Below are 20,835 nucleotides of genomic sequence, written 5' to 3'. Positions count from 1 at the left end.
CCTTCCTTCCTTCCTTCCTTCCTTCCTTCCTTCCTTCCATCCTTCCTTGCTTGCTTGCTTGCTTGCTTGCTACAGCTGTGGTAGTACAGAAATTAGACTGCAGTACTGCAAGCTACTTCTGTTGCCAGTAGTTTGGCAGTTCAAATCTCACCAGGCTCAAAATTGACTCAGCCTTCCATCTTTACGAGATCAGTAAAATGAGGACCCAGATTGTTGGGGGCAATATGCTGACTCTGTAAATCACTTAAGAGAGGGCTATAAAGCACTGTAAAGCAGTATAACTGTCCACGTGCTATTGCTATTGCTCTCTGTCATCTATCTATCTTGACAACTGGTTCCTATTTATGACAGTTGCAGAATCCCAGTGTGATGTGATCAGTTTTTGTGACCTTTTGACAAGTAAAGTTAATGGGAAATCCAGATTTAACAATCAGGTTACTACCTTAACAACTGTCTATGGAGATTCACAGTCATCTAGGTCATGGTTGGTCATATTACGCTGCCTTGGGGTATACCACTGTTAACAGGAATGGGATTAGATAGGGTGCTCCCTATTTTAACCACTTGTCATCTGTTTGACAGGAACACAGTAATCCAGTCATATAGGGGTCCAAAGATGCCACAGGATTTCAGTTTCAGAAGTAGTTTATCATGAACTACTGAGTCGAAGGCTTTACAGAAGTCTATATAAATTGCATCTATGGTTTTGTCCTGGTCAGGTTTTGAGGTCCATATGTTTTTGCAGTGTAGTAGTTGTAGATTGCAGGATAATTTTTTCCTGAAACTGAATTGCTTGTTTGAAAGTAGGTTGTTGTTTCTAGGTGGAGGGTAATGGATTGGTTTATGATTGATTCCATGACTTTGCATGCGATGCAGCATAGAGATATTGGTCTGTAGTTTTCTACTAGACTGGGATCTCCCTTTTTGAAGATGGGGATGACCATGGCAAGTGACCATAAGTTTGGTAGGGAATTGGTCAGGTGGGGGTTGCAACTTACTTCTACTAGTGGTGCTGATGTGCATGCAGTTCTGGGTTACAGGCGTGCACACACACATCAGAGCGGGATTTGGCTTCTGAGCATGCACAGTTAGCAAATCTTGCGAGAAGACACATGGGCACATATGATTTCAGCAATTTTTTTGCTTCTGTGCAAATATTGCCAAAAATCACCAAAATCTCTCGTAGTCATGCATCCTCTCACAAAATTTTGCTTCCTGCGCATATACAGAAGCCAAATCTTGCTCCGATGCAAGTGCCCGCCCACCGGTCATCTGGAGCTGTGCGCGCAGCTCCATTTTTGCTACTGAAACTACACACACATGTCCAGGTAGGAACCCAATACTGGAACAGGTCCTATTAGATTTTTCAAAGATTATGCTTAGTGGTTCACCTATGGCTATGAAGAGCTTTTTTAGGAAGTATACACATAATGCATCAGGTCCGATTGACAGAGAAGGTTTTACGCTGCACAATGCTTTTTCAATGTTGTCTTCAGTGAAGTCTATTTGGGTTAAATCATCAGGGAATTTGGGGCATGAGCCGTTGCTGTTTACAAAGACTGAGCCAAAGAACATGTTGAAGAGGTTAACTTTGACTGTTTTATTGTAGCATTCTTTGTTGTTCAGTCTTTTTAATGAAGGGAAGGATCTCAAGTCCTTGAGTTTGTTATTTATGAAGTTGTAGAAGGCACGGTTGGATTTTGTGCACAGAAGATTTTGTTATACAAGTGGTTGTTGTACATTGGGGAAACAAAACAAACACTTCATAAACACATGGCACAACATAAGAGAACAAACACACCAGGACTAGATTCAGCAGTCCATCTGCATTTAAAAGACACAGGCCATTCATTTGAAGACAACATATTTTGGACAGAGAGGAACACTAGTTTGAAAGAAGACTTAAAAAGGCTATTTACTGAACAGCCCTCTCTCGACAGAGGGGGATGGATATGACATCATCTATCTCCTTTCTACAACAAAGTTATTTCAACAGTTCCAAGGCAGCTCCACACCTATTTGCACCAGTCAGGTGACTCTGATGATACAGATAAACCTCCAGGTGACCTTAACAATCCACTGTCTGCAAGGAGTATAAATCCATTTCCAAGCATCCTGTCAGAAGTGAAGAAGCTTCTTGAATGAAAAACAAAATGTGTTCAAAGAAAAACCAGAAAGCCCAGTTGCCTGTTGAAAAAAGTACCTTTTGGACAACCATGACCTGGATGACTGAGAATATCCATAGATACTACAAGGGACATAGATTATTTGAAACAATGATAGCAATCACCTTTCAGCAGGACTATATACCCATTCCGTAAAATTATGTTGCAATGATGTATTTCAACAAAGAAGTCCATTTCATGGTCTTCTGCACTGGGTGTAAAGGTTATTTCACTTGCCCTGGAGTACCACTTTGATACTCTGTCCAACTGCGGTGGCTCTGTTTTAATTGTAGCATCCGTGAGCTTTTCAAAGCCCTTTGTCCAACAAATGTCACACTCAGGTGGATGGTATTCTGTCAATAAGCATCTCAGTGTGAGGGGTTTCCCACACTCAGGTACAGGGGGCTTACATTCAATTTTGTAAATTTTGGGGGTCAGAACTGTAAGTAAAACACAACAGCAAATGACAGAGTTAGTATTCAATACAGAGATGTGAAGTCAAAGCACAAACTTCTCTTTCCACATAACTGTTTAGCTTACACAACTGTGTTAAAGTCATCATGCAAACACAATAAAGTGTCAAATGGATATAATCTGGTGAAAAAAATGAAATAGAAAATGGCCTCAATGATAAAATAATATCAGATGAAAATTTCTAATTTGGTGAGGAATTAGATTTTTGGTTATTTATGGAACATTGCAGAAAGAGGACATGTACACACTTTAAAAAAGGAGATCCTGTAATCTGCATATAGATGCAACTAATGTTATTAGCATATATTTGCCCATTTTGCACATCCAAATTCTAGCTATTTGGCAGTGGCAAATGAAGTAAAGTCACACCATAAGTCATAAAAAATAACCTGCTCAGTAATATCTCTTTCTGCTTCAGAAGAATATTGCATGAAAGAATTGAGTTGATTTCGGATACCAAAGTCAAACACTATCTTGAGAGAATGTATGTCTTTCCCTTCTATTACCAGGTTGGTCCTTGTGATAGCTCAGAATTCTGCTGTGGGTGTTTATAGCTTTCAGAAATCTAATATCTGCCCAATTGTATAGGGGGAAAGGAAGGAAGGAAGGAAGGAATTTTGTAACCTAAATATTGATAGATGTATTTTTTACACATATATTGTAAGAGGAGTCTTATTCTTAGATGTAGGGAATATTATTCTGAGAAAGAAAAATTTAATTGAATTCAAACCTTGTGGCAATGTAGGAAGAGAATAATTGAAAGACAGAGCAACAAGGTAAAATATAAGGGATTGAAGGGATTGTGACTATTAAAGTACAGCAGCAGTAAAAGTTTAGAAGTATCAGTTGCTAAAAGAGAGGAATTATATCAGGAACAGGATTATTTATTTATTTATTTTTGCAAAAAGGAGCAGCACTTTACTTGAACTACCCTATACCTTAGCCCAGTGATGGCAAACCTTGTTTTCCTCGGATGCCAAAAGAGCATGTGTGTGTGCTAGCGTGCATGCCCGAGTGCCCATACCCATAATTCAATGCGTGGGGCAAAAACAGCTTCCCCCAGCCCCCGGAGGTCCTTTGGAGACTGGAAACGCTCTGTTTCCCAACTTCTGGTGGACCTAGTAAACTCGGGTTTTGCCCTCCCATGCTCCAAAAAAACCCCACCCCCACCCCCTGGAGGCCCTTTGGAAGCCAAAAATGCCCTCCCAGAGCCTGTGTGAGCCAAAAATCAGCTAGCCGGGACATACATGCATGTTGGAGCTGAGCTAGGGCAATGGCTCACGTGCTAGCAGATATTGCTCCGTGTGCCATCTGTGGCACCCGTGCCATAGGTTCACCATCACTGCCTTAGCCCTTAAGAGTAAAAATATGCAATATACAATATAGGATAATAACAAAATTGTAGTTTTTATGCTCCACTTACCCACAGAATTCATCTGCCACGAAGATTCTTTGTATACCTGTGATCCTTCAAGCCTAGCTCTGCAGATGAACCTCTTTCCAGAATCTTTCACTTGAGGGCAATAGTTGATCTTGCTGATACAAGAGTAAAGCCCATCATCACCTTTTGTGGGTGAAGTTGAAAAGGAACTCTCTAGAATTCCATCGTCATTATTCCAACAGACTTCCAGAGTTTCCGGAAAATAAGAATGAAGTTGGCAACTAAGTGTGAGAAGTTCATTTGATCTTGGCACATTTGTGGAACAATGAATTTCATGAAGCACTAGTAAGGCTAGGAAGAAAACCAAAAAGGTTTCAGTTCAAGCAGCAAAAATGTGATGTGCAGAGATACGCCCAGATACTAGTAAAGAGCCTTCAAAGCCATTTCATGAGTCTTCCAAAGCTTTGATGACATCTCTTACTATTTTTCCTTGCCTGCTATTCCATAGCTGATTATTTACACAAGCAAGGTGTATGTTAGGACGCTGTCCATAACTGTTGGATTGGCAATATATTGACTGCAGATATTGCAGACTGCCACAAGAGGGAGCTAGAGATTATAGCTTATTTCTCTTAGTCACCCTCTCTGTTTTTCTTTGTCTGGCTACTCACTGTTAATGGCTATTCACTGTTTGTAGTTATGTATATCAGCTAAAATGTGTTTAGGCTTGATATCTTAGAAACATAGAAACATAGAAGACTGATGGTCCATCTAGTTTACTATTATACCCAGGGCTGCAATCAGGAATTTTGGGACCCCATACAGCCTAAGTGTCTGCCCCCCCCCCCCCCGCCATTTTAAAACTACTGCCCCCAAATACCGTGCAATGCCACCATGGCCACACACCCTGGGCAGGGCCTCCCCCGGCCCTCTGAGGTCAAACACAGCCCTGATGTGGCCCTCAATGAAATTGAGTTTGACACCCCTGGCCTAGAGGCTAAATCCTATGACCAAGGGCTAAGAGAACGAGTATGTTTAGCTCAACAAATAGAAAACTGAGGGGGAATATAATAGTAGTTTCCCAATCCTTAAAGGGCTGCCACAGAGCAGATGGCATCTATTTATTCTCCATGCCACCTGAAGGTAGTACAAGAAGCAATGGGCGGAACCTCACCAAGAGGAAATGCAATCTGGAAATAAGGAAAAACTTGGGACTGGGCGGCATATATATATCAATATATCAATATATCAATATATCAATATATCAATATGTCAATAAATAAATAAATAAATCCCTTCATTTTTATTAAAAGAAATTAATAATTAAAAAAAGCCAAAATCCATTACTATTAAAACTAAAACAACCAGCAAAACTATTAATAAAAACAGGTGAGGGCTGGGGGGTTTTTCTGTTATTATTTAAGTGCTTTTACCATATGTTTTAAATCAAGAGTCACCGCTCTCTTTCCTGTCATTCTCTGCCTCAATCATTTTCTCATTTCTCTTTTTTCTCCCCTTTATTCTATCATTTCTCTCTCTCTTCCTTCCTCTCATCTCTTTCTTTCTCTTTCTCTATCTTGCTTTCTTCCTCTCTCTCTCTTCCTTCCTCTCTCATCTCTTTCTTTCTTTCTTTCTTTCTCTTTCTCTTTCTCTATCTTGCTTTCTTCCTCTCTCACTCTCTTCCTTCCTCTCTCATCTCTCTTTCTTTCTTTCTTTCTCTTTCTCTATCTTGCTTTCTTAATTAAGCTGTTCCACCCCAGATGCCTGATGGATCCAGAGGGCTTTCAGAAGGCGCTTGGGATTATTCCAGATACATTCGTACACAGTTCGGCGGAGTCTCTGGCTGAAGCCTGGAACAAGGCTGCAGCGGAGGCTCTTGACCGAATTGCGCCGTTGCGACCTCTCCGCGGCACTAGACCCTGTAGAGCTCCATGGTTCAATGAGGAGCTCCGGGAGTTGAAACGCCAGAAGAGACGTCTAGAGAAGCGATGGAGGAAGAGTAAGTCCGAATCCGATCGAATACTTGTAAGAGCACATGTTAAGACTTACAAAGTGGTGCTCAAGGCGGCAAGATGCGCATATCATTCCGCCTTGATTGCATCAGCGGAATCCCGCCCGGCCGCTCTGTTTAGGGTGACCCGCTCCCTTCTTAATCAGGGGGGAGTTGGGGAGCCCTTGCAGAGTAGTGCCGAGGATTTTAACACGTTTTTTGCTGATAAAATCGCTCGGATCCGAGCGGACCTTGACTCTAATTGGAATACAGAGTCGACTGACAACGAGTCAGTTGAGGTGACTGGGGCACGTATTTGTCCACCTGTCTGGGAAGAGTTTGATCTGGTGACACCTGATGAAGTGGACAAGGCCATTGGAGCTGTGAGTTCCGCCACCTGTTTACTGGATCCGTGTCCCTCCTGGCTGGTTTCGGCCAGCAGGGAGGTGACACGGAGCTGGGTCCAGGAGATTGTCAACGCTTCTTTGGGGAGGGGGTCCTTCCCGGATCCCTACAAGGAGGCACTTGTGTGCCCCCTCCTCAAGAAGCCTTCCCTGGACCCAGCCATTCTCAATAACTATCGACCAGTCTCCAACCTTCCCTTTATGGGGAAGGTTGTTGAGAAGGTGGTGGCGCTCCAGCTCCAGCGGTCCTTGGAAGAAGCCGATTATCTAGGTCCTCAGCAGTCAGGATTCAGGCCCGGCTACAGCATGGAAACTGCTTTGGTCGCGCTGATGGATGATCTCTGGCGGGCCCGGGACAGGGGTTTATCCTCTGTCCTGGTGCTTCTTGACCTCTCAGCGGTTTTCGATACCATCGACCATGGCATCCTTCTGCGCCGGCTGGAGGGGTTGGGAGTGGGAGGCACTGTTCTTCAGTGGTTCTCTTCCTACCTCTCTGGTCGGTCGCAGTCAGTGTTAGTGGGGGGTCAGATGTCGACCTCTAGGTTACTGCCTTGTGGGGTGCCTCAGGGGTCGGTCCTCTCCCCCCTACTATTTAATATCTACATGAAACCGCTGGGTGAGATCATCCAAGGGCATGGGGTGAGGTATCATCAGTATGTAGATGATGCCCAGCTTTACATCTCCACCCCTTGTCCAGTCGGCGAAGCAGTGGAAGTGATGTGCCGGTGCCTGGAGGCTGTTGGGATCTGGATGGGTGTCAACAGACTCAAGCTCAACCCGGATAAGACGGAGTGGCTGTGGCTTTTGCCTCCCAAGGACAATTCCATCTGTCCGTCCATCACCCTGGGGGGGGAGTCACTAACCCCCTCAGACAGGGTTTGCAACTTGGGCGTCCTCCTCGATCCACAACTCACATTAGAGAAACATCTTTCAGCTGTGACAAGGGGGGCGTTTGCCCAGGTTCGCCTGGTGCACCAGTTGCGGCCCTATTTGGACCGGGAGTCACTGCTCACAGTCACTCATGCCCTCATCACCTCGAGGCTCAACTACTGTAATGCTCTCTACATGGGGCTACCTTTGAAAAGTGTTCGGAAACTTCAGATTGTGCAGAATGCAGCTGCGAGAGCTATCATGGGCTTTCCTAAATTTGCCCATGTCACACCAACACTCCGCAGTCTGCATTGGTTGCCGATCAGTTTCCGGTCACAATTCAAAGTGTTGGTTATGACCTATAAAGCCCTTCATGGCACTGGACCAGAATATCTCTGGGACCGCCTTCTGCCGCACGAATCCCAGCGACCAGTCAGGTCCCACAGAGTTGGCCTTCTCCGGGTCCCGTCAACTAAACAATGTCGTTTGGCGGGACCCAGGGGAAGAGCCTTCTCTGTGGTGGCCCCGACCCTTTGGAACCAACTCCCCCCAGATATCAGAGTTGCCCCCACCCTCCTAGCCTTTCGTAAGCTCCTTAAAACCCACCTCTGTCATCAGGCATGGGGGAATTGACATGTTCCCTCCCCCTAGGCTTATAAAATTTATGCATGGTACGCTAGTGTGTATGATTGGTTTTAATTTGTGGTGTTTTTTAAATTAATTTAAATATTGGATTTGTCTTATATTGTATTGCTATTGCTGTGAGCCGCCCTGAGTCTCCGGAGAGGGGCGGCATACAAATCTGATTAAACTTAAACTTAAACTTAAACTTTCTTCCTCTCTGGCTTTCTTCCTCTCTCTCACTCTCTTCCTTCCTCTCTCCTCTCTCACTCTTTCTTTCCCTCTCTCATTCTCTTTTCCTTCCTATCTTCTCTTTCTTTCTCTCTCCCTTTCTTTCCTTCTCTCTTCCACTTTTTTCTCTTTCTCTCTCTCTTTTCCTTCCTTCCCCTCTTCCCCTCCCTCTCTTTCTCCCTCTCTCCCTTTATATTTATCTCTTCCTTCCTTCCTCTCTCCCTCTTGTTCACTTTTCTCTCCCTTCCCTCCCTCCCTCCTTCTTTCCTCTCCTCTTTTCCTCCCTCTCTTTCCTTTCTCTCCACGTCTCCGGCTTTGCTGACCAGCAAAAGGCTCAAGCCAGGCTGCCAGCTGCCCAGGAAAGCCAGGAAGGTCCTCCTGCCCCCCCTCAGCCAAAAACACAACGGAGGTCTTCCGCCACCAGCTTGGCTTGAGCCTTGCATTGCTCCACCCCGCTTCACCTGTCATCCTGGACCTCCGTTGTGTTTTAAGGGGAGAGCGTCAGGAAAGCCCTGTGCCGGCCAGGAAAGCCGGGTTTGCTTTCCATGAAAGCAGTGCGCCTTTTAAACACGCTGCTTTCTTGCAACTCTTTCCTGTGGGGGGGGGGAGGAGGCCACTCCCCCCCCCCCGGAAAGAGGTGCAGGAAAGAAACCCGGCTTTCCTGGCTTTCCCGCCACTCTCCCCCAAAAACACAACGGATGATGACAGGCAGGACAATGCGGGGTGGAGCAACGCAAGGCTGAAGCAGGCAGGAAGAGGAGGAGAGGGAGCGGATCAGACGGGGGCAGCGCCTTCTACTGCCGGTGCCTCCCCGCCCCCGCCCCCCGCGGGCTGGCAGGGGGATGGGGACTGCATGCCCATGGAAAAGGGCATGTGGGGCAGTATTTTGGGGTGCGCGCGCGCTCACGCGCGCAGCCTACAGGGAACACTGCATCAAGTATAGCAGCAGATATGCCTATGGGGGTGGTGGAAAGCAAGGACGCCCAACTCATGCCGCGCGTGCCGGCCAGGGCCCGGATGAGGCGAACGCCCTGCCGCCCAAAAGCCTCGTTTCCAAATTCCAATTACCAACGCCGCGCCGCCGCCACCCCGAAGGGGCTCCTACCTTGCATGTTGAAATCACCCATAACCACAATATCTCCCTTGACTGCCATATGGGTAATTTCATCCACCATTTTGTTGTCATAGTCCTCAGGTTGCCCTGGAGGCCTATAGACCACCCCAATTCTAATGACAGAACCTTCTTTATTTTGCATGCTAATCCAGAGACTCTCCAGATCTTTACATGTATTTTGAATTAGTGTTGTTTTTAGACTTTCCTTAATATAAATGGCTACTCCAACTCCCCTTCTCTCTATTCTATCCTTCCTATACAATGTATATCCTGGTATGGATATTTCCCATTCATTAGAATCCTTAAACCATGTCTCAGTTATGGCAACCAGATCCAAATTATCTCTAGATATTATGGCCATTAACTCACAGAGCTTGTTGCTCAAGCTTCGAGCATTCGTGCACATTACCCGAAGAACATTATTTTCATTATATGTTTGTGCTGATTATGACAAAGACAACTGGTAAGAAAGACTATGTACTTGATAATATTTGGATTGTTATTCTGACTATTATGGATATGACTTTAGACAGTTTATAGGAATACAGTGATCCCTCTATTATCGCGAGGGTTCCGTTCCAAGACCCCTCGCGATAATCGCTTTTTCGGGATGTAGTGGTGCGGAAGTAAAAACACCATCTGCGCATGCGTGCCCCTTTTTCCATGGCCGCGCATGCGCAGATGGTGTTTTTACATCCGCAGCTGGGAAGTCCCAGCAGCTGAGGAGCTGCCTGCCTGCCCGCTTGTCTGCCGCTTGTCCGGCCGCCGCTTGTCCGGCCGCCGCTTTTCCGCCGCTTGTCCGCTTGTCCGGCCGCCGCTTTTCCGCCGCTTGGCCGCCGCTTTTCCGCTTGTCCAGCCGCCGCATTTCCGCCGCTTTTCAGCTTGTCCGGCCGCCGCTTTTCCGCCGCTTGGCTGCCGCTTTTCCGCTTGTCCGGCCGCCGCTTCTCCGCCGCTTGTCCGCTTGTCCGCCCGCCGCAGCTGATCTGCTCGGCAGCGCAGTAGCAGCGAGGAGCCGAAGATGGGGTTTCCCCGTTGCCCACGCCGGGGTGCCGCCCGCCGCTCAAGAGCAAGAGGGGGAGAGATAGAGAAAGAGAGAGAAGGAAAGAAAGAGATGAGAGAGGGAGGAAGAGAGTGTGAGAGAGGAAGAAGCAAGATAGAGAAAGAGAGAGAGAAAGAAAGATGAGAAAGGAAGGGAGTGACGTCATCGGGTGGAAAAATCGCGATACAGTGATCCCCTGCTCGTTGCGAGGGTTCCGTTCCAGGACCCCCCGCAACGAGCGGGTTTTCGCGAAGTAGCGCTGCGGAAGTAAAAACACCATCTGCGCATGTGCAGATGGTGTTTTAAACTTCCGCAGCGCTAGCGAGGAGCCGAAGATTGGGGGGCGGCGCGGCTCTTTTAAAACATCGCCGCCGACATGGGGGGCTCGCTAGCACCCCCCCGAACCCCCAACCCGGGTTTGGGGGGGTGCTAGCAAGCCCCCCATGTCGGCGGCGATGTTTTAAAAGAGCCGCTCCGCCCCCAATCTTCGGCTCCTCAGCGGCGAGCGAGCGAGCGAAGCCAAGCCGGCAGCAATGTCGCCGCCGCTGCAGCCAATGCAAGCTACGATCTTCCGGGCCAGCCAGGCTCAGTCACGGAAGGCAGCCGCTTGGCCCGGGATGCTGGGCCGAGAGGAGCCGGGCTTGATCCGCTGAGCCTGGTTGGCCCGGAAGATCGTAGCGCGCATTGGCTGCAGCGGCGGCGACATTGCTGCCGGCTTGGCTTCGCTTGCCGCGCCACCCCCCAATCTTCGGCTCCTCAGCGGCGAGCGAGCGAAGCCAAGCCGGCAGCAATGTCGCCGCCGCTGCAGCCAACGCGCGCTACGATCTTCCGGGCCAGCCAGGCTCAGCGGATCAAGCCCGGCTCCTCTCGGCCCAGCATCCCGGGCCAAGCGGCTGCCTTCCGTGACTGAGCCTGGCTGGCCCAGAAGATCGTAGCGCGCATTGGCTGCAGCGGCGGCGACATTGCTGCCGGCTTGGCTTCGCTCGCCGCTGCAGCCAACGCGCGCTACGATCTTCCGGGCCAGCCAGGCTCAGTCACGGAAGGCAGCTGCTTGGCCCGGGATGCTGGGCCGAAAGGAGCCGGGCTTGAAGATCGCAGCGCGCGTTGGCTGCGGTGGCGAGGGCTTGCGATGGAGGGTGGAGGAAGCGGCCATGGGAGGGCGAGCTGCCTCAGGGAGGAGGATTGGGCGGGGACCAGGTGGGGGCTGGAATTTCTCCGCCAGGGCGAAGGGCGGGCGAGCGGCGAAGGGCGGGCGAGCGGGTGCTGGGGATGGCTTCTCGCCCTCCCGCCAGCAAGAGGGGGAGCGAACGGCGTGGGCAGGCGAAGGGCGGGCGAGCGGCAGCGAGGAGTTTGCGTGGGCGGTGGGGAAACTCCTCGCTGATGCCAGCAAGAGGGGGAAGACCCAGGGAAGCCGCCCAGCAGCTGATCTCCCGGTTGCCATCTATGCATGCGTGCCCATAGAAAAAAAAAGGGCACGCATGCGTAGATGGTATTTTGACTTCCGGGTTGAAAAATCGCAAATTACCCTGTTCGCAATGGTCGGGGACGCAATAACCGGGGGATCACTGTATAGCGTTTCGCAAAGATCGAGATCGCGAAACTCGAGGGATCACTGAGTGATCCCCCGATCATTGCGAGGGTTCCGTTCCAGGACCCCTCGCAATGATCGGTTTTGCGCAAAGTAGCGCTGCGGAAGTAAAAACACCATCTGCGCATGCGCAGATGGTGTTTTTACTTCCCAGCAGCGAGGAGCCGAAGATTGGGGTTTCCCCCCCGCCCACGCAAACTCCTCGCTGCTACAGCGCCCGCCGCTCGCCCGCCCTTCGGCGGCCACCCGCCGTTCGCTTCGCTGCTCGCCCGGCCACCCGGGTTCGTTTGGCTTCGGGACATGCCGGCGGCGACGTTTTAAAACAGCCGCACGGCTTCCCAACTGAGTCCCGAAGTTCGCCTTTGACTTCGGGACTCAGTTGTGAAGCCGCGCGGCTGTTTTAAAACGCCGCCGCCGGCATGTCCCGAAGCCAAACGAACCCGGGTGGCCGGGCGAGCAGCGAGCGAACGGCGGGTGGCTGGGCGAAGGGCGGGGCGAACGGCGGGTGGCCGGGCGAAGGGCGGGGCGAGCGGCGAGCGGCGGGCGTGCCGGGCGAGCGGCGGGCGAATGGCGGGTGGCCGGGCGAAGGGCGGGCGAGCGGCGAACGGCGGGTGGCCAGGCGAAGGGCGGGCGAACGGGTGCTGGGGGGGCTTCGCCCTCCCGCCAGCAAGAGGGGGAAGACCCAGGGAAGCCGCCCACCAGCTGATCTGCCTGGCGCCATCTACGCATGCGTGCCCATAGAAAAAAAGGGTGCGCATGCGCACATGCGCAGATGGTGTTTTTACTTCTGGGTTCAAAAATCGCCATATAGCCATTTCGCAATGATCGGGCTCGCAATATCCGGGGGATCACTGTAAAGAGATTGCCTGGAATTTACTGTGTGCAAACTAAACTGAAAATCACCCACAATATTTTTCCAATAATCTTCAGTTGCTCAATGTTAGGAAATGTATCTGATCTGGATCTCTATCAGTATTCAGATCTGATACTAGTACCAGAGCGTCGTGGGATCTTGATTCTGTCCCTTTATTAATGTAATCCTTGTACTGCCTTACAAAGTAAGACCACACTTGAAATACTGCATCCAATTCTGGCCACTACAATACAAAAAAGATGTCGCGACTCTGGAAAGAGTTCAGAGAAGAGCAATAAAAATGATTAGGGGGCTGGAGGCCAAAACGTACAAAGCACACTTACAAGACTATGGCCCGTTGGACAGATATTGCCTACCCACACATTCTATCTGGCCCACCCACAGTAGTGGTTAAGCCCCGCCTCCATTCTGCCATTGCTGTTATCTTCCAGCTCATGGGGGTCTGCTCCCTGCTAAGATAAAGCTGAAAGGCACGGGTGGGCGGGTGAGGGACAGCTGATGAGGCGATGCTGGCAGTGCAATCATGTGATCCCTGGCTGCCCCAGATGCTGTTCTGTGGAGAGTTTGGGTGAAGATGTGGGCTGGGGGAGAGAGTGAGTGCCATCAGCTTCATCTTCCAGCCCACAGGGCTTGTAAAGCTCATCGCAGTGCCCGCAAATGACAGGAGAGGGAGACACACTCAATTATCCCTTTCTTTTCCTTGCCTTCCCCGAGCAGCGATGTCTGGGGCCCTGAGGGGGGAGCAGAGGCGTCAGGGCTGCTTCCCCCACCCAACCAAGCTGGATCTGGAAGAGTCCAAAGAGTTGCGGGCAAGCACCAGCTTCTGTGCCTGCCTGTTGTTCTTGCAGTGCCTTGCATAACACAGTGAAAGCTAGCATGCTTAACAATAAGGGAGACTGGATCCCCTCCTCCTTTGGGAGCTCTTTCCCTGCCACAAACATCCCTGGCAACTCTCTCTCTCTCTCTCTCTCTCTCTCCCCTCTTCCTCTCCCTCTCTCTCTGAGGCTGATAGAAGATCCGGTTATAGCTGCCCACCATTTCCCACCAGTCAGGCAGAGAGAGTAGAGGATAAAGTCTCTTCGGAGAGGGGCGGCATACAAATCTAATAAATTATTATTAATTATTATTATTATTATAAAGAGACAGATTCACCAAAGACGCTCATCCGTGTGTGTGTGTGTGTGTGTGTCGCTCTTTCTTGCTCACTCAGAAACCTTGTGTTCTTTTCACTACCCATTTTTCTTTCTTCCTTTTAGAAATCCAAGTTTGCTGAGGAATGAACAGCAGAGGCTTCCCATCTCCTCCTCCTCTTCCTCTCATGCACACACTCCCATTCAACAATCCCCAAGGCAAACATGCATGTCTTTTTGAGAGAGTGAGAACAGACACAGAGATTGGGGGGAGGAGACTGAGAGAAAGAAAGAAAGAGAGAAATGAAGAGGGAGAGAAGGATGAGGGGGAGAGAGGGAGAGAGGGAAATAGAGGGAGAGAAAAAAGAAAGAGATGGGAGGAAGGAAAGGGGGAAGGAGAGAGGGAGAGAGAAAAAGAAGAGAGAGATGAGAAGGAGTGTTTAAGGTTGCAGACACCTGAGCCAGGAGAAGGAACAATAAGAAGCAATAGAATCTTTGTCTTCAAGTCTTTAAAGAACAAATGGATTTGCTTCATGTTTCAGAACCGTGAGTTCATATTATGAGGAAGGGGTTTATATGAGGACTGTGCTAATCATAAAACCTTTTGGCTTTCAATAAAATAAAAGATGCCACTAAACTCCTTCTGAAAGAAGGTGATCAAGTCCAATTTTATGTAGATACACTGGATTTGCATACCGGCCACAGACTGGGTAAGCCGCGGCCAGAAAATTCAAGGGGCTGTCAAGCCACGCCTCCACAGGAAAAAAATTTAAAAAGGACAACACAGCCGCGTGCCTTCATCTTTTTACTTCACTGCACCATTTTTGTTCTGTTGTAAGTTTGTTACCATTACAGCCAATTCCTAATAAAACGAATCAGGCTACAACGTGTCTATTGCCTTATTCTGATCTAACAACTGGCAACGAGAGATGAGAACCAATGCACAAAGAACAATGGAAGCCTCATTGGTCGCAAAAGCCCCTGAATTCTTCGATCCAGAGAAGGGCAGCTGGCAAACGTATATGGAGAAATTTGATATATCCGGTCTTCAGAATGCCGAAAGCAATAGGCAAAGGGCCAACTTCTTAAATCACTGCGGCTCACACATCTATGATCTGGCATAGACATTAACAGATCCAGACCCAGTAAATTCTGTTTCATGGGCCACACTGAAAAACACGACATACAGATACAGCATCATGCCCTGGCACAAACTAAAAATATACAGGGGTGGACAAAAAAATGGCATCATAATGTTTGAACATGTTCAAATCAATCAAAACTTGACATATTTGAATTTTTAAAAAAATTCTGTTATTTGATATGTTTTTTAAAACTACCTTTTTTTTTTACAGAAATTTAAGGAAATTGGTTATAACCTTCTAGAAATGGCAGACCTCTCAGACCAAATGGTTGGTGCTCAAATGGCAGGCCTAGTGTAACACAAAATGTGCCCGAATGTTTGGCATTTCAAGAGGTAATGTCTCAAAAGTATTGGCTGCTTTTGAAAGAGAAGGGAAAACGTCCTCAGCTAAGCACAGGTCTGGTCGAAATTGTCTGAGAGAGACCGTCGGACTCTAAAGCGAATTGTTAGACTGCAGCTCCTAAAATCACTGCAGAGCTCAATAGACAAGTACAGAACCCAGTTTCCACAAAAACTGTTCGAAGGGAGCTTCACAAATCTGGATTCTACGGAAGAGCTGCAAGGTGTTTCCATTTTATTGTCCACCCCCTGTATATACCAAACTTAAAAAGAGAACAATTAGATCCTATTTCCACAATTATACGGGACTTCCAGGGAAATAGGATTCCAGTATTAGGGAGAGTGGGGTGCCAATAACTTTTAAGAATAAGGTATTAACGTTGTCATTGGTTGTGGTTGATGGGACTAGAAATACACTATTGGGGATGGAATGGAAGAGACCGTTGTATATAAGGGTAACGGGGCTCCATAAGATACAGGAAGTCAACAGTACCAACTTTAAGGAATTTCCAGACATTTTCGTTGCTGGGTTGGGAACGTACAAAGGGCCCCCAATATCTTAACCTAGACCCGACAATAACCCTACTGAGACTGAAACCCTACAGAGTGCCCCTGCCACTCCTCCCGAAGCTCGACGCCCAAGTAGACAAACTTATAGGCCAAGGAATCCTAGTTCCAGTAGATTATGTGCCCTGGGAGACCCCTATCATGACCCCCCTTAAGCCACATGGGTCAATAAGAGTGTGCGCCGACTACAAATCAACCTTGAATAGAGCACTCCAACACAATTGGAACTATCAATCCTAAGGGGAAATAGTGGTTATTCCCCCAGTCCTAAGAAAAAGAGTAATGGAAATTCTTCACAAGGGTCATCCAGGGATAGTGAGAATGAAAAGTCTAGCTAGAAGCCACTTGTGGTGGCCAGGATTGGACCCAGACATTGAACAGTGGGTAGCCACGTCACAATTAATATTCAATGCATGGATTGTAGTCAAAGGTATCTTCTGGGATCCTGGCTGGACCAAAATTAGCTAAGCCTCCTCTATTTCCATACAATTTGAAACAGAGCAGTTCTCATAAGAAAACCATGAAATAACTTTAAAATTTCAACATCATTTAGTATTCTGCCATTATCCACACTTACCTATGACTTTATATGATTTTCTTTTAGTACACAATCCATGCTGAAAGCCCTTATGTTTAACTTCTAATAAAAGTTCAAATTTTTTCAGCTTCTGTATATCTGGATTCATGCAGATTTTCCACTGGAAGTCATAAAAGTTCATTGGTTTTGATTTTAACACTGGATAAACTTTAAATATGTGCTCCATGTTCCCAAGGAGAGGAATATTTTCATCATCTTCCGTAGGTTCTTCAACTTCATTTGAAGAAGGGGAGCTGGCAGTTGAAGACCAAGAGGCTATTTTCTGTTTTGGATTCTGAAGTTCAGTTACTAAGAAGAGGTCTATTTGCAAAGGCTTGGGTCGAAAGTGTGAAATCAAGCAATGCAACTCTGTTTCTTCCAAATCCTTCAGTTCCTCACTTCCAACCATTTCCACAGATGGCGGATCTATGAAAAAAATAATGGAAAAAGAAACCCTGTTGTTTGAAATGTTGCATCAATTTTTTAGAATTATTCTTTCAACATTTTACAAAGCATTATTCTATTATTAAAAACAGTATGCATATCTATCCAGTGTATTTCACTGCTGTGTGCATTTCTTAGATTGGCAAACAAAAAATTCAGGGACACTTTGCCCTGCTCCAATAACTAAACCCTACTCTGGCTCATAAATGAGACAAAAGATGGGGAGAGAAGTTAAGAAATCTGATTGTTGGGTTCTCTGGCTTTATTTTCATTTTCACCAAGAACAGACATTCCTCCATCATTCTTTTTTAATACTGGACAGAGGGAGCAGAGTGAAGGTGAGTTCACACAAGTGGTCAGACCGGCAAGTTTACTCATCTGCCAAAATTTGCTCTGATTTTGTACTTGTGTTCTGTACAGGTGCTAGAGTCTTGTTCCAGCTAATAATTGGATTTCTTTTGGACAACAGTTTAATGCTGTTCTGGAAAAATGGTGTCTAAAAAGATTATATAGCAAATCTTGATTTAGTAATAGCCTTGTTTAGTGATCGTTCACAGTTACAATGCTGGTAAGAAAATAATTTTATAATCAGTTCTTGCATACATGACCTTCACAGATCTATAAAGTAAAAGGAAGGATAAAGTAAGATCATAAATGCCATTTTACTTAGTGAATGCTTCACTTAATGGCTGAGTTACCAGACCCAAATGTGATCACTAAACGATGACTACCTGTAATTTAATAAATGCAACATATTTAGTCTATTTTCCATTTTCCTCTATTGGTCTTTGCCTCTGTGTGGCTCTGAGAATTTTCCAATAATGATACTTTAAAATTAACTTTCACAAATGGAAATTTTGGCTGCAATTTTATAGACAAATAACAGTACTGATAAAGACATATTTAGAATGACTTACATTTCTTTAAAAAGTGAATGTACAGAAATGATCCAATTATAGGGAAAAAAATCAGAAGGAAACCTAAAACCAGCCCAATTATTAATCCAGTAGTTGAGTTCGGTTCTGTAGAAAGACAATAAGAAAAGAAATTATGTTGTTTCTGATAAACTCAAAATATTTATTGCTCTTGTTGCTTTTAATAAGCAAGCATTTTACATGTAATTACATAATAAGAAATAATGCTGAAACAGGGTAGACTGTCATAAGCAAAATACTAAGTCAGGGGTGTCAAACTTGAGGCCCAGGTGCTGGATTCGGGCCACGAGGTGCTTAAATCTGGCCTGCAGGGCTGCCTGGAAACAGTGAAGGACTGGATCACAGTGCCTCTGCAGGTAAAAATGGATGCCCCCCCTTGAGCAGCCCTCCTAAGCTCCATTTTCACTGACAGAGTTTTGCAGGAGGCTATTGCAACTGAAAAAGACGCCCAGGAGCCTGTTTTCACTAGCAGAGTGCTTGGGCCACCACACGCATCCCCAACATGAGTGATGTCAAGCTGGCCACGTCCATCTCAACCCCCCGAAGTCAAACACAACCATGATGTGGCCCCCAATGAAATCAAGTTTGTCACCCCTGCATTAAGTTATGAAAATAAATTATTGCACCATCTAATAGCACAATCTAGTTGAGTCTGGGGCATAATCTAATCTCATATTTCATCAGTAGATTTTAAAAGCAGGATCTTAAAATATGTCTAGAATTTATGAGATGTGGACCAGTTCTAGTCAGCCACCACAAGCCTATCAGTGCATACAATATATTTGGGGGTGGGGTTTGCCCCCAATAATATACTAAATAATAAATATTTCCTTACTCTGAAGCACAGATGCCATTTTATTGCCTATTAATGCTCTATGCTTTAAGTGTTATTTTGTGGAATGTTTTATCATCATGAACAATTTGAGGTCATGTAGAAAAATTGCCAAACCACCTTGGAAACCTGGTTTGGAATGGTGGCTCCAATGCACTTGACTTTATATTTCTATTTCTCGTCTATTACTTATCTCATTTTTTCATAAACACTTCCTTCTTAGATAAAATATTGTAGACATTTTCATAATTATTTGGTGAAGGGGCATATGATTCTACCTCAGACTGTAAATTTATAGGTAAACATTGTACACCACTGAGATCAACCCTGCTGAGAAGTCAATAGGATAATTTATTTAATATAATACTTTTAAGTACAGTTCGTCCTCAACCTACAACCACAATTGAGCCCAACATTTCATTGCAAAGCAAAAGAGGTGTTAAATTTTTCATAAAGAGTACCTGTTACTGTTAAAGTTACATTGGAGACTGGATATCTGGCAAATGACTTATGCTTCACAATACAACTATAGATGTTTCCTTGATCTTGTGAAGATGGTTGAAGTCTCAGTTTACTGGTGGTGTTGTAAGTGCCATCACCATTTCTCACAGAAGTTCCTGTACAAATATCCTCCTCAGGTATGCTTTTATCCAACATGTACTTAGAATGTTTTTGCCAAAGAATGACAATTGAATCAGGATAGAATTTATTCACTCTACATATCAGTGTCTTTACATTTCCTTTTTCAATCTCAAGTTCCTTGGGAAACAGTTGGACAGTTGGTTCAACTATATTGAATTTGAATAAAAATGGAATTAGTTATTGATTTTTCTACATATGTTGTATTTTATTTTGCCTTTCACCCTCCCAAACAGCATTTGCATTTAACATCCAATTCAAATAACAGTTAAAGGGAAAAGGAAAAAACACCACATATTTTCCAAAAACTATGGAAAAAGGAAGGAAGGAGGGAGGGAGGGAGGGAAGGAAGGAAGGAGGGAGGGAGGGAGGGAAGGAAGGAAGGAGAAAAGGCAAATTATGAATTAGTGTAGGAATGTGGTGTAAACAAGGTTGTTTTGAAAGGGTAGAATAATATGGACAGACATAGTGAATGGTTTGTTATAAATTAGTTTTAGACATATCTCTTTATTATTTTCATGCATTTACAATACTCTTTTGTGTATTATTCTCCCCCCCCCCCCCGTACTTTTCACAGTGTAACTTATTCCCAAGAACAGTATAATGGATATGTAGATATTAGAGACTGCTGGTGGAAAAGGCGAATTTTAAAAAAGTAGCAGCCTACAGGAAAAATACTGTAATGAGTATAGTGATCTTGAAGGACAGAGGGAAAAGCAATACAGTGATCCCCCGCTCTTTGCGAGGGTTCCGTTCCAGGACCCCCCGCAACGAGCGGGTTTTCGCGAAGTAGCGCTGCGGAAGTAAAAACACCATCTGCGCATGTGCAGAGGGTGTTTTTACTTCCGCAGCGCTAGCGAGGAGCCTAAGATTGGGGGCGGCGCGGGTGTTTTAAAACATCCCCGCCGACATGAGGGGCTCGCTAGCACACCCCCAAACCCGGGTTGGGGGTTCGGGGGTGTGCTAGCGAGCCTCCCATGTCGGCGGGGATGTTTTAAAACACCCGCGCGACTTTCCAATGAGTCCCGAAGACAAACGCGTTGTCTTCGGGACTCATTGGAAAGTCGCGCGGGTGTTTTAAAACATCCCCGCCGACATGGGAGGCTCGCTAGCACACCCCCGAGCCCCCAACCGGGTTTGGGGGGTGCTAGGAAGCTCCCATTGTTGGCGGAGACCTTTTAAAACACTCGCGCGGCTTCCAAACCGAGTCCTGAAGCCGCGCGAGTGTTTTAAAAGGTCTCCGCCAACAATGGGAGCTTCCTAGCACCCCCCAAACCCAGGTTGGGGGCTCGGGGGGGGGGTGCTAGGAAGCTCCCATTGTTGGCGGAGACCTTTTAAAACACTCGCGCGGCTTCCAAACCGAGTCCTGGAAGCCGCGCGAGTGTTTTAAAAGGTCTCCGCCGGGGGGGTGCTAGGAAGCTCCCATTGTTGGCGGAGACCTTTTAAAACACTCGCGCGGCTTCCAGGACTCGGTTTG

General features: G+C 46.7%; 1 protein-coding gene across 1 annotated transcript in view; it reads right to left on the bottom strand.

Annotated features, from left to right (window-relative positions):
* Positions 1-20,835, bottom strand: part of LOC139173944 (uncharacterized) — a 47,127-nt gene that overhangs the window by 6,861 nt on the left and 19,431 nt on the right. Inside the window, exons 3-7 of the mRNA XM_070763910.1 lie at positions 19,181-19,507; positions 17,870-17,974; positions 16,509-16,934; positions 4,063-4,371; positions 2,291-2,605 (exon numbers count right to left, since the gene is read on the bottom strand). Of these exons, the coding sequence (XP_070620011.1) occupies positions 2,291-2,605; positions 4,063-4,371; positions 16,509-16,934; positions 17,870-17,974; positions 19,181-19,507 (1,482 nt within the window). The remainder of the gene's footprint in view (positions 1-2,290; positions 2,606-4,062; positions 4,372-16,508; positions 16,935-17,869; positions 17,975-19,180; positions 19,508-20,835) is intronic.

This window comes from Erythrolamprus reginae, chromosome 1 (assembly GCF_031021105.1).
Source record: "Erythrolamprus reginae isolate rEryReg1 chromosome 1, rEryReg1.hap1, whole genome shotgun sequence".
In the NCBI taxonomy this organism is placed as follows: domain Eukaryota; kingdom Metazoa; phylum Chordata; class Lepidosauria; order Squamata; family Dipsadidae; genus Erythrolamprus; species Erythrolamprus reginae.
This window is presented reverse-complemented; position numbering and strand designations above follow the sequence as displayed.